The sequence below is a fragment of the Chiloscyllium plagiosum genome, chromosome 24, assembly GCF_004010195.1.
Source record: "Chiloscyllium plagiosum isolate BGI_BamShark_2017 chromosome 24, ASM401019v2, whole genome shotgun sequence".
Taxonomy (NCBI): domain Eukaryota; kingdom Metazoa; phylum Chordata; class Chondrichthyes; order Orectolobiformes; family Hemiscylliidae; genus Chiloscyllium; species Chiloscyllium plagiosum.
This window is the reverse complement of record NC_057733.1, coordinates 15006455-15020518: the sequence shown is the minus strand read 5'-3', so window position 1 is coordinate 15020518 and position 14064 is coordinate 15006455. Positions and strand designations below refer to the sequence as shown.

Sequence of the window (14064 nt, the reverse complement as noted above, 5' to 3'; positions counted from 1 at the left end):
TTGGTTCAATACTCTGAATGTACCTGTATCGTATGCGCTATAGCGGTTCAAGAAGGTAGCTGATCACTATCTTCTCAAGGGCAATTAGGGATGAATAGCCAGCAACAGCCCTATCCCATGAATGAATAAAAAAACACACTAAGGCAGACTTTGATCAGTGCATTATGGGCTTCATAAAGCTAAGGTAATCTGGAATAGACATCTCAGCAGTCAGAGTAGCACCATGTGGAATTAATGAAAAGCATGAGAGTAAGATTTTTTTAGTCACACAAGGTAATTCACTGGGGTCTTTATAACACAAATTGCATTACACCTAAGGAAAATGATGATCTGTAATTAAAGCAATCATTGAACTTTATTTGACCTTTCTACTGCCCTGCCATTCCCATCATAGCCCCCCAAGTGGGTAGTCAACATGAAGAATGATATGCTCAGAGTTGAGCACAAGCAAACTGTGTGAATTTATTGGAAGGAATTCTGACTGTGGAAATGAATCAAAGATGGGGTTAGAGTTGGGACAAGAAGTTTAGCATTGGAGTGTCATATGGCTGAACAAACTCAGGATATGTGAAACACAGCATTACAAGGCTACTTAAGTCTTCCCTGAGAGCCAGGTAGATTGCTATAGGTACGCTGGTCATATTTGAATCTACTTTCTGCTCTGTTTCTTCCCACTCTTCACTGAGTGAATACTATTCCAGAATAAAGCAGTAAACACGCTTCATTTCTCAAAATTTTCCTCTTTGGTCCAATGGATGTTTTTAAACCATTGATACCTGTGATAGTCAAGTAACGAAGTACACCACTGATCACCATTCTGTATAAATTGCTGAACCAACCACAACTACCAACCGAAGACTGGGGCAAAATGCTGCCACTCATGTTATTTTCTATTGTCTTCAATAAACCTTGCACAAGTAGGGTGAGAGGGGACAAATTTAAAAGGGACCTAAGGGGCAACTTTTTCACTCAGAGGGTGGTAAGTGTATGGAATGAGCTGCCAGAGGAAGTGGTGGAGGCTGGTACAATTGCAACATTTAAGAGGCATCTGGATGGATATATGAATAGGAAGGGTTTGGAGGGATATGGGCCGGGTGCTGGCAGGTGGGACTAGATTGGGTTGGGATATCTGGTCGGCATGGACGAGTTGGACCAAAGAGTCTGTTTCCGTGCTGTACATCTCTATGACTCTATGATTTCATGAAAACTAAATACCCCACCAACTAGAACATCAAAGCAGCTAAAATGCAGCCAAATATCAAAGAATTTGACAACACAAGGATTTTGTGTCTCCAAGTATACTGTGAGATGATAAGAGATTGGATGCCTAATATTGTTTCTTTTTGATGCAGCATCACGAAAATAATATGAAGGAATTATGGGCAAATAGAACTTGAGTAGAACAATGGAATTGCTATTGCTTTGTTACAGGATCTTTGAGAATTAGGTCCTTCATCCAGTCACTTTTGAAAGATGTTAAAATGCTGCACACACACACACTGTTCTAGAAATGACCACACAATCCGGGACGCAGCAGAAAAACCTGCCTTTCAGCACTAATGCCATTTATTAATTTAATGAACCTGACACAAAACATATCGATTGTTAACTGTGTCGTAAATTCTGAGGAAAATAAAAGTGTCTGTCAGAGCTGTCGGATATCCTTTATCTCCTGCTCTTTTGAAGTCATATTTCTGAAATATGTACCACTCATAAAATATGTATGGAAATGCACCTTTCATTGCCTGATCTTTATTCATGGACCTCTCAAGCCAAAGACAAAATGAGGAGAATGGATTAAAGGGGGAGCCTCAAATGGTCACCTTTCCAACTTTATAAATAATTGCAGAATTTTGAGTCTGAAAATTTAATACACATGTGTGACATCCCTGCTTTTGTGCTGTTTTACACTGACATTACCACAATTGAAATAAAATAGCAAGGAAATTTTCTCACTTGCAATTACTGCCCTTTGAATTCAATGAGAAAACAGCATTATATGGAAGTTTTAAAAACGTTCAGGTGTAAATCCACAACCAAAAGACTGCATGTTGTGTAACAAATTTAGTGAATATTACCTACTTAATTCAAGCGCTCACATGTGAACTGGCTGCCTTATTATTGCTACAGAGGACATTGTGAGTTAGAAATTAAGTAGGCCAGGTACGTTAAAAAAAAAAATGTTCAGTCAGGACTATACTTATATTGACACATTCCTAATCCACACAGACTGAATCTAAGGTCAGAATATAGATCGCTTGCTTTGGCAGAAGATAAGGCAAATTTAATGTTTTTTGTTTAGTTTCTACTAAACTGGTTACAATATTCAACAAGTTTTTCCAACAGACTGAGAATTAATATGTCCCCTTTTTCATTATAAATCACTTCCAATTTTGTTTGAAGGCATCTGCTCTGACCAAACGACATTCACTCAGTGGTCTGATTTGGGCTCACCTTCTCTTCAATCTCGGCTGCTGTCCTCTTGGTGGTCTCCAGATTTTCTACCAAGGCCGTGTCTCCAAGGAAGTTTCCAGAAGCAGAGGAAAGGCGGGAAAGCAGGTTGTCCTCCAAGGTTTTCAAGGTGATTTTGAAGCCGTTCTGCTGCTTTGTGAGGTTGGACTGCAAAGCAAATACCACAGAGATTTCAAACATATTTTAAGAACATTATCTGCACCACAAGAGCAAAAGCTGCAAGGAGACAAGCCTTTTATGAAAGTTTCAGTCAATTAAAATTACAAACGACGGCAAAAATGAGGTTACTGTCTACTCTATAGAATGTGTGTTTGGTGATTTCATTCTAACATCACTCGTGACCTAATTAGAAGATCAGAGCAATTACAAAGTGCAGATTTTTAAAAATTACTTTGCTAATTAAAATTAGGTCAATAGTATATTACTCAAATCTTCAATGGAGTGTAACAGTACTTTGGGGAGTAAGAGAGGACATGAGTTACATCTGTTCCAATACTGAAAGAAGCACAAGTGACAAGCCATAACAGAATATTGGGATGATTAACTTCTCAGGTAAGGAGATAAGAGGAGGGAGTTCTATTTGGATCTATGTCACTGACACAAGCTGTTAAGTCCAAACAGATAATGTTGCATTTTATCCTGTACAGGAACTTGCTCCACTTAACACGTCTCCTAATTCTGCATCCTTTCCCTCCACAAATCAAATGCCTTCTTAAAGAACCATCATTAAGCATTTCCCCAATGATCCTAGCACTGAGTTCCACAAGGTTGCTATTCTCTGTGCAAAGATATTATTGCAAATTGTTATTTCATCTATTTGTGGCTATCTTTTATATGATTTCCTCCTTGTACCATGTGGAAATTATTGCCCTACAATTTCGCTATCAAGTCCTTTTATAATTTTAAAGGACTCTTCACGGTGTTTGCTTTTCTACAGAAATACAGACAGGGGCTAAATTTTACTCTGCCCACCAGTGGATTTGAAGATTTGGTGGAGCACACAAAACCTAGTGGGTGGCACCTGACCTATGCCCTCTGCTAATATTTACACAATGGAGCAGATATCTGTGGCCCACCCATGAGGCTCTTAATTAATAAAGTAATGACCACACTACATTGCCTCATTCCACCACTGTGTGGGAAGCCAGCTACACTTGCTGCAGTTGGTTGAAGACTGGGCCCTAGGAGAATCCCTCCTCGAGGTCATAACCCACTTTACCCAATCCATCTCACACATCCGGGCCCCATGCCCCTTACCCTGGTTTGCCAGCCCTGCCACAATGAGACTCCTTTAGGTCAGAGTGCCTCTTTATCAGGACTCTGTTGCCTCAGCAGTGGCCACTAATCCCAGCAGAGCTGCTGGGGATGGAGAGCTGAGACAGCACAGTCACCAGATGGAGCAGTGGACTACTTCCAGCTGTTTCACACTGATCCTGCCATTAAATTTGGGAATGGGGTTAGGCTCCTCCCTCATGACTGGTTAGCTAAGTGGAGGTGGATCACCTCGTCCCATTAATTCTATGCCTTGCCTCAATTTTTTCAGTGTATGAATTCTCTGAATTCTGGTTACATCCTCTCAAATTTCTTCTGCCCTTTCTCCTTTAACTTATTTTTTATACTTCGTAGACAAGAAATACACACAGTACTCCAAATGTGGTACAACCAAGGCTTTATGCAAATGTTAATCTTAAAGCTGCCTTTGAATTCTATTTCTTTACAAATGAACCCCAGTACATCGCTTGCACTCTTTCAGCCTTATCAACTGGGTGTTGCTGCCTGTGGAGATTAGTATTCCTAAATTTTTTAATCAAAATACCTTCAAAATAGGCTGTAACCTAATTTCAGATTAGATTAGATTAGATTCCCTACAATGTGGAAACAGGCCCTTCAGCCCAACCAGTTCACACTGACCCTCCGAAGAGTAACCCACCCAGACCCATTTCCCTTACACTATGGGCAATTTAGCATGCCCAATTCACCTGACCTGCACATCTTTGGATTGTGGGAGGAAACCGGAGCACCCAGAGGAAACCCACGCAGACATGGGGAGAACATAAAATCAGGCACTGCTCGTCATCCTGGACATTTTCCAACTGTTGGTAGATTTTAATTCTTCTTGGAATGGCGTGCTCACAATGCTGTGATGGGCACAGCTGAGACTTGAAACAATCTTCCTGAAGTAACATATGATTTAACTACACACACCACACATTAGATCTACATCTCTTCATGTTCACCGCAATGTGGAATCGATATGAAATCATAGTTGGCTCGGTTGTGCAAAGTGGAAATAATCCTTCGGGACTGGGAACAGGTGAGGTTTGATCCTGCAGGATTACTATTCTGTGGAAGGAAATGCTACACTTGTCCTAGTCAATGTAACACCCGAGGACATATTCATGGCTGCTGTTCAACAATCCTTATTGGAGAGCTTACAGGGATAAAATTGGATAGCTCTCGAAATTGGAAACAGAGATTATGTTGAGTAACCTATCCCTGCTCAAAGTAGTGCAGGCAGCACACTAACCTTATGCTGCTTTCTGCCTTTAGTGGTTTCACCAGGCAGCTTAACATGGAGCACTGTTGAGTGGCTGCATGCCTCAGCAGGGGGGAATCATGCAAAAATTATCCATTAAATCTGGCCTGTTTTATTCCTTGTGACCCCAAGGTATTTTCTGACTATGATAGACTGGAATTGCTGAAGGAAGATGACAAGATGAAGAAAGTGCAACAGATCAGAGAACAGGCAATGAGGTTATCTGATGAAGAGGCCCTCAACCTTGCAGGGGGTCTTCAGGCAGATGCTGCACAGGAATGTGAATGATTAACACCAGCAATCTAGACTTGGACTATGACTGAATGCTGACTGATCATGGTCAAGTTCAGTGAATGTTGTTGCGTAAGAGCTTTAGGGTCCTGGAGCAACATTGCAATTTTGTTACAGTACTGCACGTCACTAAGTATAAATAGCATAGCGTGGGTCGAGTTAAAACGTTCAAAATCTTGGAATGTACAAGCAGACATGCTCATAAAGAGAGGATAGATCAGCTCTTCCCTAGTGTAACTATATGTTAGAGCCTGGTATACCTGTGATTACCACATATAGAATTGTTTAGATTTAATGTCCAATTAAAAAGTGTTATTTTGAGACCCTTAACCAGCCTGCCTCAAACTCAAATGTTCAATGTGAGGTCAAATGACATATTACAAAAAAAGGACCTTCACATGCCCTATCTGACCACACTAACTGTTCCATCCTCCACACCCCCTTTACCAACCTACCTAAAATTTCCATGAACGATGGCACTTATTCATAAGAACGTCTTATCTGTGAAAACTTAGCCTTGTTGCAAACAGCACACAGCCATCCCAGATATTTCACTTTGGCAGGTACCTCCCTAGACAGTATCAGATTCACTCACTGACACATTTCGTCCCTTTAAGGGACAAGACGTTCACAATGAGTGGCAGCAACACTCAGTGATGGAGGAGTGGAATGGGATGGAAACCATTAATGATCATGGCATTCTTCATCCTACGTCCTCTCAGGCTACTTCCAATCTGCAAAGGAAAAACTTGTAGCTCTTGTTATCTTTTCAGGTACCACTTGCTGCAAGGTCAGTTGCTGATTAATTTTTACTGGATCTGTGAAAGTCACTCAGTGTACTGAAAAGTTGCTTAGAGATGATACAATACACAGCTGTACTAATCATGGGAAAGGTACCCTTGTTGAATAGGCTCTGAGAAGATTGCTTGGTTCCACTCATGTGGTCTGTGGTACCATTTCCGAATGGGCTACAACATGAGAGGGAAATAGCACAGAGACAAACCATAAGAGGGTTTACTTGTGGAGTTAGAAGCATGTCACACAGGGCTCTCCAGCAGAGGTTCTTGATGGAATTTTCGAATGATCAAGAGTGAAACTCATTGTAACATATAGAATACTGAGAGGCCTGGATAGAGTGCATATGGGGAGGATGTTCCAATAGTAGGAAAAACTAGGACCTGAGGGCACACCCTCAGAGTGAAGGGATGATGCTTTAGGACAGAGCTGAGGAAGAATCTTTTCAGCCAGAGGGGGGGTGAATTTGTGGAACTCACCGCCGCAGAAGGCTGTAGAGGCCAAGTCATTGAGGTGCAGTTAAGACAGAGATTGATATGTTCTCGATTGGTAATCAGATCAACGATAATGGGGTGAAGGCAGAAGTTTGGGTTGAGAAATGTCTCAGCCTGATGAAACGGCACAGAAGACTCAATGGGCTGAATGGACAAAGTCTGCTCCTACATCTCATAGTCTTACAATCTTACAGTTCATAATACCACATCCTTTTCAATAACACAGATGCAGACAAGGTCATTTTTCTTGCTGCTGAACACATGTTCAGTTATATTGCTTCACGTGAGGGTGCTAACTAGAGCAACAAGATTCAAAATGGCTTGTCCTACATCAAATCAGCATCCAACACTGACTAATGTCACATCATTTCCACTGAACACTTGCTCAAATCCACATCAATTTAGAGTTTGGAAGAGATTGCAATTGAAGTAAATGGAGCAAGTGTTTCTAATGAAAATAGAACTGACAGCATCCGAACCTCCTGATTTCACAGCCTTTAGGTTTACATTGAAATAGTTTGATGGGGATTTGGCTTCCAGATTAAAGTTCAAGCCCAGCTTCATGAAGGAATTTAACTGCTACAGGGTATTGTTATGGACCAGATCAAACCCCATCAAAATATTCAGAAGATAGTCGAGACCTAGGGAAGAATAAAGTATTGCATTCCAGGTGCAATTCAACTGGTCAAACTACCAGATTTATAGTAAAACACACTTTATTCATTCACTATAGTTAAAATACAAAAAGAAGAAATTGGAATAACTTAACTCTATTGGAAAACTTAACAGAATAATAGATTTTTAACTACTACTGATTAACCATTCCAATATAGTAACCTCCCATAAGCACATCTTTGGAAAAAGGCAAATTCAGTAAAACAGATTGTCTCATGTGCAACTCCAGCTCAAGAGAAAAAACATCAAGAGAAAACTGAGAGAGAGTAGCAGATAGAGTTGCAGCTTCCAATCCCAGCTTCAAGACCTCAGTAACAACTGCTACTGAAAAACTAAACATCCTGGTTCTGTGGGAGCTTGACCCCACCCATTCAGGCTGCTTCTATTGTTCTAACTTTAAAAAGAAACCCCAGGGTCTCACACTAATGGCTCTGAGTAGACTGCTTGGTATGTCTTTTTCAACCTTTCTTCATAAATAAAACCAGGACAGAATGCACCCTTTAAAGCTATAGAATTGTCACAGTATCTTATGGTGGCTAGTGCCCATGGCACCACATCATCTGTTTTGAGAGAACAGGGAGGAATAGGAAGAAAACGGAAAACTCACAAATATGCTGATGCTCCTCTTTAACGTACCTAAACAAACTGCAGAAAAAATAGCTTCTTCAATTTCTGCTACAAACACAACATGTTAGAAATCTGACATGTCAGCTTTGTGAATCTTTGCCTGAAGCTGATCAAGGTTCAATGAAATATTCTTGAAAAAAAAACTTTCACAAGCTCCAGAAGCAAAGGATATGAAATACTGACTATAGTTTTCAAATACTTGGTTGAAACGATTTGGAGATTAATTGTCTCACACTGTAAAGACAGACTTATCAAAAAATGCAATGAAAGAGCAATTTAGATACATTGCAACCATTATAAAATTCTCCAATCATCATATTCAATGCATAGACTAGTTCATAGGCAGCAACTGGAGTTTAATAGCTCACTTACCTGCGATTTTATTGCTTTGTCCTGAAGAAGTGAGTTGCTTTCAATCACTTTAATGGACATTATACTAAGCCAAGTAGACGGTGTGCATGTTACAACTGATTTCGGTGGGCCTGCATAGGTAAGCATACACCAGTCTCACCGCCTGGACCCAATCTTCTCGTCCTGTGGCACTGACTGCAGATGACCTCTCTGTCACAAACACTCAGGCCACAGGTTGCAGAGTATGATTGTGGAGAGGACATGGAGGTGCCTCACCTGCCAGAATGGATGTTGTTCAGCAGCTGACACCAGTAAAACAAATCCAGCTCATGGCCATGACACACTACAGTGGGCAGGCAGACTACATTAGCAGACAGTGTGTCTTCCCCGCTCTGTACGAGAAGGTCCCAGCTTCAGAAGTTAACTCCGTCTCTCCTAGCACCACCAAGCTAGTGGGCACTGCCAGGACTGAAAATGTGTTGCAGGAAAAACGCAGCAGGTCAGGCAGCATCCAGGGAACAGGAGAATCGACGTTTCGGGCATAAGCCCTTCTTATGCCCGAAATGTCGATTCTCCTGTTCCCTGGATGCTGCCTGACCTGCTGCGCTTTTCCAGCAAGACATTTTCAGCTCTGATCTCCAGCATCTGCAGTCCTCACTTTCTCCTCAAAGACTGCCAGGACTCCATCACGAAGCATAAAGTGGTGTCATGGCTGCCCCAATAGGTAATGCCTGGGGATCGTGGTTGAAGGATCCTGGAAACCAGGGAGGTGAGAGGGATGGATGGGAACATTCCGAGTTTAGAAGGCAGTTGGCACAGAAGGAAGCAAGGGCAGGAGGCATCAAATTTATATTAAACTCACCCTGTTTGATGTGCCCTCCTACCCACTCCTTCTCAGCTTTGCCCAGAAAATGGACTGCCCACACAAACTGTATTGTAGCGTATCATTCAGAACAAGAGGCTTCTATATAATTGACTTGGAATGATTTATTTAAATATTGCACATTACGTGGGTTGAGTTCATGGCTAGGTGAGAAGGAGGTGAACGATTGCCATCTGTTAAATATTTCGTGCTCCTATTATCCCTGCCAAAGAAATGCATGTAAAATCTAGCTACATATTCAGCTGCTTTGTAATGTTGGTCATTCCCCTTGTCCACTGGGCTAAACCTCCCCTCCCCCAGCCCTGAGAACTTGCATTCTTGTCTAGTTTCTCTCCCATCTCCCCTTCGTGCCGCCATTTTGCCCATGAGACAGATCTGTTGTTCACTCAAGGAGGAGACAGTGAGGTATGCAGATGCTGGAGATCAGAGCTGAGAGTGTGTTGCTGGTAAAGCACAGCAGGTCACTCAGGCAGCAACTGAGGAGCAGGAAAATAAACGTTTCAGGCCGGAGCCGTTCATCAGCATTCCTGATGAAGGGCTCCGGACCGAAACATCGATTTTCCTGCTCCTCAGATGCTGCCTGACCTGTTGTGCTTTTTCAGCAATAGACTCTCGACTGCTATTCACTCAACTCTATACCCACCAGGCTGGTGACCATCCAACCACACTTCCTGGGCCCCCAGGTTCACTCACATTATTAACAGCTCCCTCTCATCACAATGTGGTTGGTATCACTCTCAGTTGTATCTATTCTTAGAATGATCTGCAATATAGTTTCCCAATCCTGCACCAATAGCTCTGGAGTCCATTCCCCACCAAAGGACATACCTGTCTTTGTATTGCCCCTTGACACGTTAACCTATGGTGACAGAAAACAGAGTTGGAATAAAGAGTAATTCTTGCAATCTGCAGGCTGTGACCAGTGGGAAGCAGGATCAGCTATTGTGTATCAATGATCTCAATTATAATTCATATCATGAGAAGCCCTAATCTTTTCCAGAGACGAAGGGCTTGTCTTATAGATATAGAGCAGTTTAGGCCTCTCCTTTCTGGAGTGTAGAGCAGATCCAATTAACAATGTGCTAACAGGGATTGACAAAGTAGCCATAATGAGGGTGTTTCCTTATGTTGGGTAATCTAGAATGAAAGGTCACAGTTTTAGAATAAGGGGGAACAGGTTTAAAACACAGATGAGGAGAAATTACTTCTCTGAAAGGGTCATGATTCTGTGAAATTCACTACCTCAGAGTGTGGTGGATGCTGAGACGTTAAGTAATTTTAAGGAGGAGACAGACACATTTTTAATTAGTAATGCACTTAAGCATTATGGAGAATGGGCGGGAAAGTGGAGTTGAGGCTAAGATGGTAGTTCAGTAGTTAGCACTGCTGCCTCACAGTGCCAGGGACCCGGGTTCAAATCCAGCCTTGGGCAATTGTCTGTGTGGAGTTTGCACATTCACCCAGTGTCTGCATAGGTTTCTTCTGGGTGCTCCAGTTTCCTCCCACAATCCAAAGATGTGCAGGTTAGGTGGATTGGCCATGCTAAATTGTCCACATTGTTCAGGAATGTGTAGATTAGGTGCATTAGTCAGGGGTAAATGTAGAGGAAAAGGGTAGGGGAATGGGTCTGGATTGAACACTCTTCAGAGGGTTGATGTGGACCTGTTGGGCCAAAGGGCCTGTTTTCACACTGTAGGGATTCTGTGAGATCAGTTATGATCATATGAAATGGCAGAGCAACTCAATGGGCTGAACTGCCTACTTCTGCTCCTAGTTCTTATATTCTTATCACTTAGATGGGGGTGGGGGGTGGGGGCAAGTACAATGTATCCAATTTTCTGCTGATACAAAATGAAATGAAAACATAAACTGCAAAATGATTTAGAAGGGTTAAGTGAATGAACAGGAAGGTGGTAGATGAAATAGAATGTGGAGAAATGTGCAGTCACTCACTTTGGAAGGGAAAACAGAAAAGCAGATTTGTTTATAAAAGGTGAGAGACAGGTAATGGTGAGAGAAATACTTATAATCAGAGGAATAAACCCCTGTGCTCTGCCATGAGGATATAACATACATAAGAAAATGGAAGTCTGCTAGAACATTGGTATTAATCTCCAAGAAGTCTTACAGCTAGCCTGCAGAGTTCCACTGTATATACTGGGCGACCCCTGTATCCATGGGTTTGGTTACCGCGGTTTCAGTTACCCGTGGTTTCCAGCGGCCCAAACATATTACAGGGAATGTTATAGAACCATGGACCAGAGGGCTGCCAACAAGGTGTGTTTCCCATTTAAATGAATGGGTTTGCTCCTATCCACGGTTTCTGCAGTAGGTCTTGGAACATATCCCCCAGGGGACGGGGGTACTACTATATATCTGTATAAAGTTATTTTCGTGATAGGTGATGGTCTCAATGATCTTGTTCAGACACTGGTGTTGCAGACACTTAAAGTTGAGAAATATGCAGACAGAATGAGTTATCCAATTCATGACTATGTTTTAGTGGGATTCTGAAACATGCGTTGGGACTTTGATTTGCATATTCAATGTACTTAATACCTGTTTCAGGCAAGCATCTTGGATACTTAAGTTGGTTATGGTTTTCAATTTTGCAAGCGTGCATTTGTTGGAGAATTCAGACTGGTGAGGTCACAATCTGAAATTCTTCCATCCTATGTAGCGATGAACCTACCTACTATTCTAGCTATCTTGTTTTTTTAAATAGAATCCTCACAGCATGGAAACAGACCATTCGGCCCAACGAATCCACACCAACCCTCCGAAAAGCATCCCATCCAGACCCATCCCCCTATTCTATCCTTGTAACTCTACATTTCCCATTGTTAATGTACCTGACCTACACATCCCTGAATACTATGGGTAATTTACATGGTCAATCACCTAATTTGCACACCTTTGGACTGTGGGAGGAAACTGGAGCACTAGCAGAAACCCACAAAGTCACAAGGAGAACGTGCAAAGTCCACACAGACAGTTACCCAATGCTGGTATCAAACCCAGGTCCCTGGCGTTGTGAGGCAGCAGTGCTAACCACTGAGCCAACGTGTTGCCCCTGTTGCTTTTACAAATTTATTTTTTCAATGGTTGCTTTGTGGGGAGGGACTGATTCTGTCAGGAACTGTATTGAGTTTTTCCAAATATTTAATCAACTTTATATTCAATAAGTTTTGTTAAATGTGAAAGCTTATTCCCTAACTCACTTCCATCCTTTAATTTTCATTGTAGTTGTGCACATCAGGTAATTCAAATGTACAGTAGACTTTGGAAAAAAGGAGCTCAGCTGAATAGCTTTAGATAGCAAGATAAAGATCTATCTCATTTGGGAGTCAAGAGACCCTTACTACAGAAGCAAATGTGCTTTACATTGAGCTGCATTATATCAAACTTCCACTAGCCAATCTTCAAGTTTCCTTGACTAACCTAAAAGCCTTGAATGCTGGTTCAAGAAAGAAATAGTTAACACTGAGTGGAAGGCTTGAAACTAGCTACCAAAGTCACCTGACCTGAAAGCAGCCAAGCTCAAATGAATTTTATGAAAGAATGTCTAAATAATACGCCTGAAACTCTGAACCACATTCTGAAAGACGAGCAAGGATAATTACCTGGACATTGAAATTCATCATCTGGAATGAACAACTCATGATGAGACCTTCACGTGTCACTGGGATGAGATATTTTGATTACAGGTATTGTCAGAACATTGGCAGATTAGAACAGAAGTAGGCTATTCAGCCCATCGAGACTGGCCCACCATTTTAGATTATGGGTGATCATGTCCTCAATGCTACTTTGCCATATTATCCCTCAATGCCAATAATCTCTAGGAACCTATCAACATCTATATTGAACCTGCCCACTGGGAGAAAGAATTCCAAAAATCAACCATCCTCTAAATGAAGCAAGTTTTTCTTACCTGAGTTTTAAATGGTCTCCTTATTATCCTAAGTTCCGCCCCATGCTTTTCGAGTCACCAGCTGGGGGAAACATCCTATCTATAGGCAACCTGTCATGCCTTTGAAGAATTGTGTAAGTTTCAGAGATTTCACTTGTCATTTTTCAAATCGCCCTTCAATCTCTCTTCATAAGATAATCGTACATTGTCAGACTTTCATCTGGTGAACTCCTATTGCGCTTCCTTAACGGAAAGTGTACCCTTCCTTATTAAGGAGACCAAAACACAATACTCCAGGGAAGGTTGCTCCAAGGCTCTATACAGTGGGAGCAAGATGGTCCAGTACTCGAGTATTCTTGAAATGAATGCCACCTTATCATTAACTTTCTTAATTGCTTGCTACATCTGCACATTAGCCTTTTAATAGCTTATGGAGAAGGGCACACAGAGCTATTTGGACACTTACACTTCTCAAATGTTTTGAAAATATTCTGCCTTTCTGGTTTTTGGATCAAAGCGAATAACATCACGTTCATTTTATATTACATTCCATCTGTTCTCCTCAAGCCTGTCCAAATTCTCTTTTGAAGACTCCTTTCACCTTATTGACAATGCTCACTCAGTTTGAGGTATTCAGCAGATATAGAAATATAACAACTGAATAACAATCCAAATCATTTATATGAATCGCTAACAGCGATGGATATGGCACTGATTCCTGGGGTACCCCACAAGTAACAGCTTCCTCCCCCGAGAATAATCTGTTTATTTTTACTTTCTGTTTTCTGTTCGTTGACCAATTCTCAATCCATGGGAGTATATTGCCCCCAAATCCTTACACTCTAACCATATATGTTATTCCCATCTGTTTGATCTTGTCCAAAAGATCTAAATACACTACAAGGAGAAAGTGAGGTCTGCAGATGCTGGAGATCAGAGCTGAAAATGTGTTGCTGGAAAAGCGCAGCAGGTCAGGCAGCATCCAGGGAACAGGAGAATCGACGTTTCGGGCATAAGCCCTTCTTCA

At 41.6% G+C, this 14064-nt stretch overlaps 1 protein-coding gene across 3 annotated transcripts in view; it reads right to left on the bottom strand.

Annotated features, from left to right (window-relative positions):
• LOC122562034 (dynein axonemal heavy chain 9-like) overlaps positions 1-14064 on the bottom strand; it is a 508505-nt gene that overhangs the window by 139727 nt on the left and 354714 nt on the right. For all 3 annotated transcript variants that reach the window (XM_043714478.1, XM_043714476.1, XM_043714477.1), the window contains one exon: positions 2455-2619. In XM_043714478.1, coding sequence (XP_043570413.1) covers positions 2455-2619 — 165 coding nt within the window. The remainder of the gene's footprint in view (positions 1-2454; positions 2620-14064) is intronic.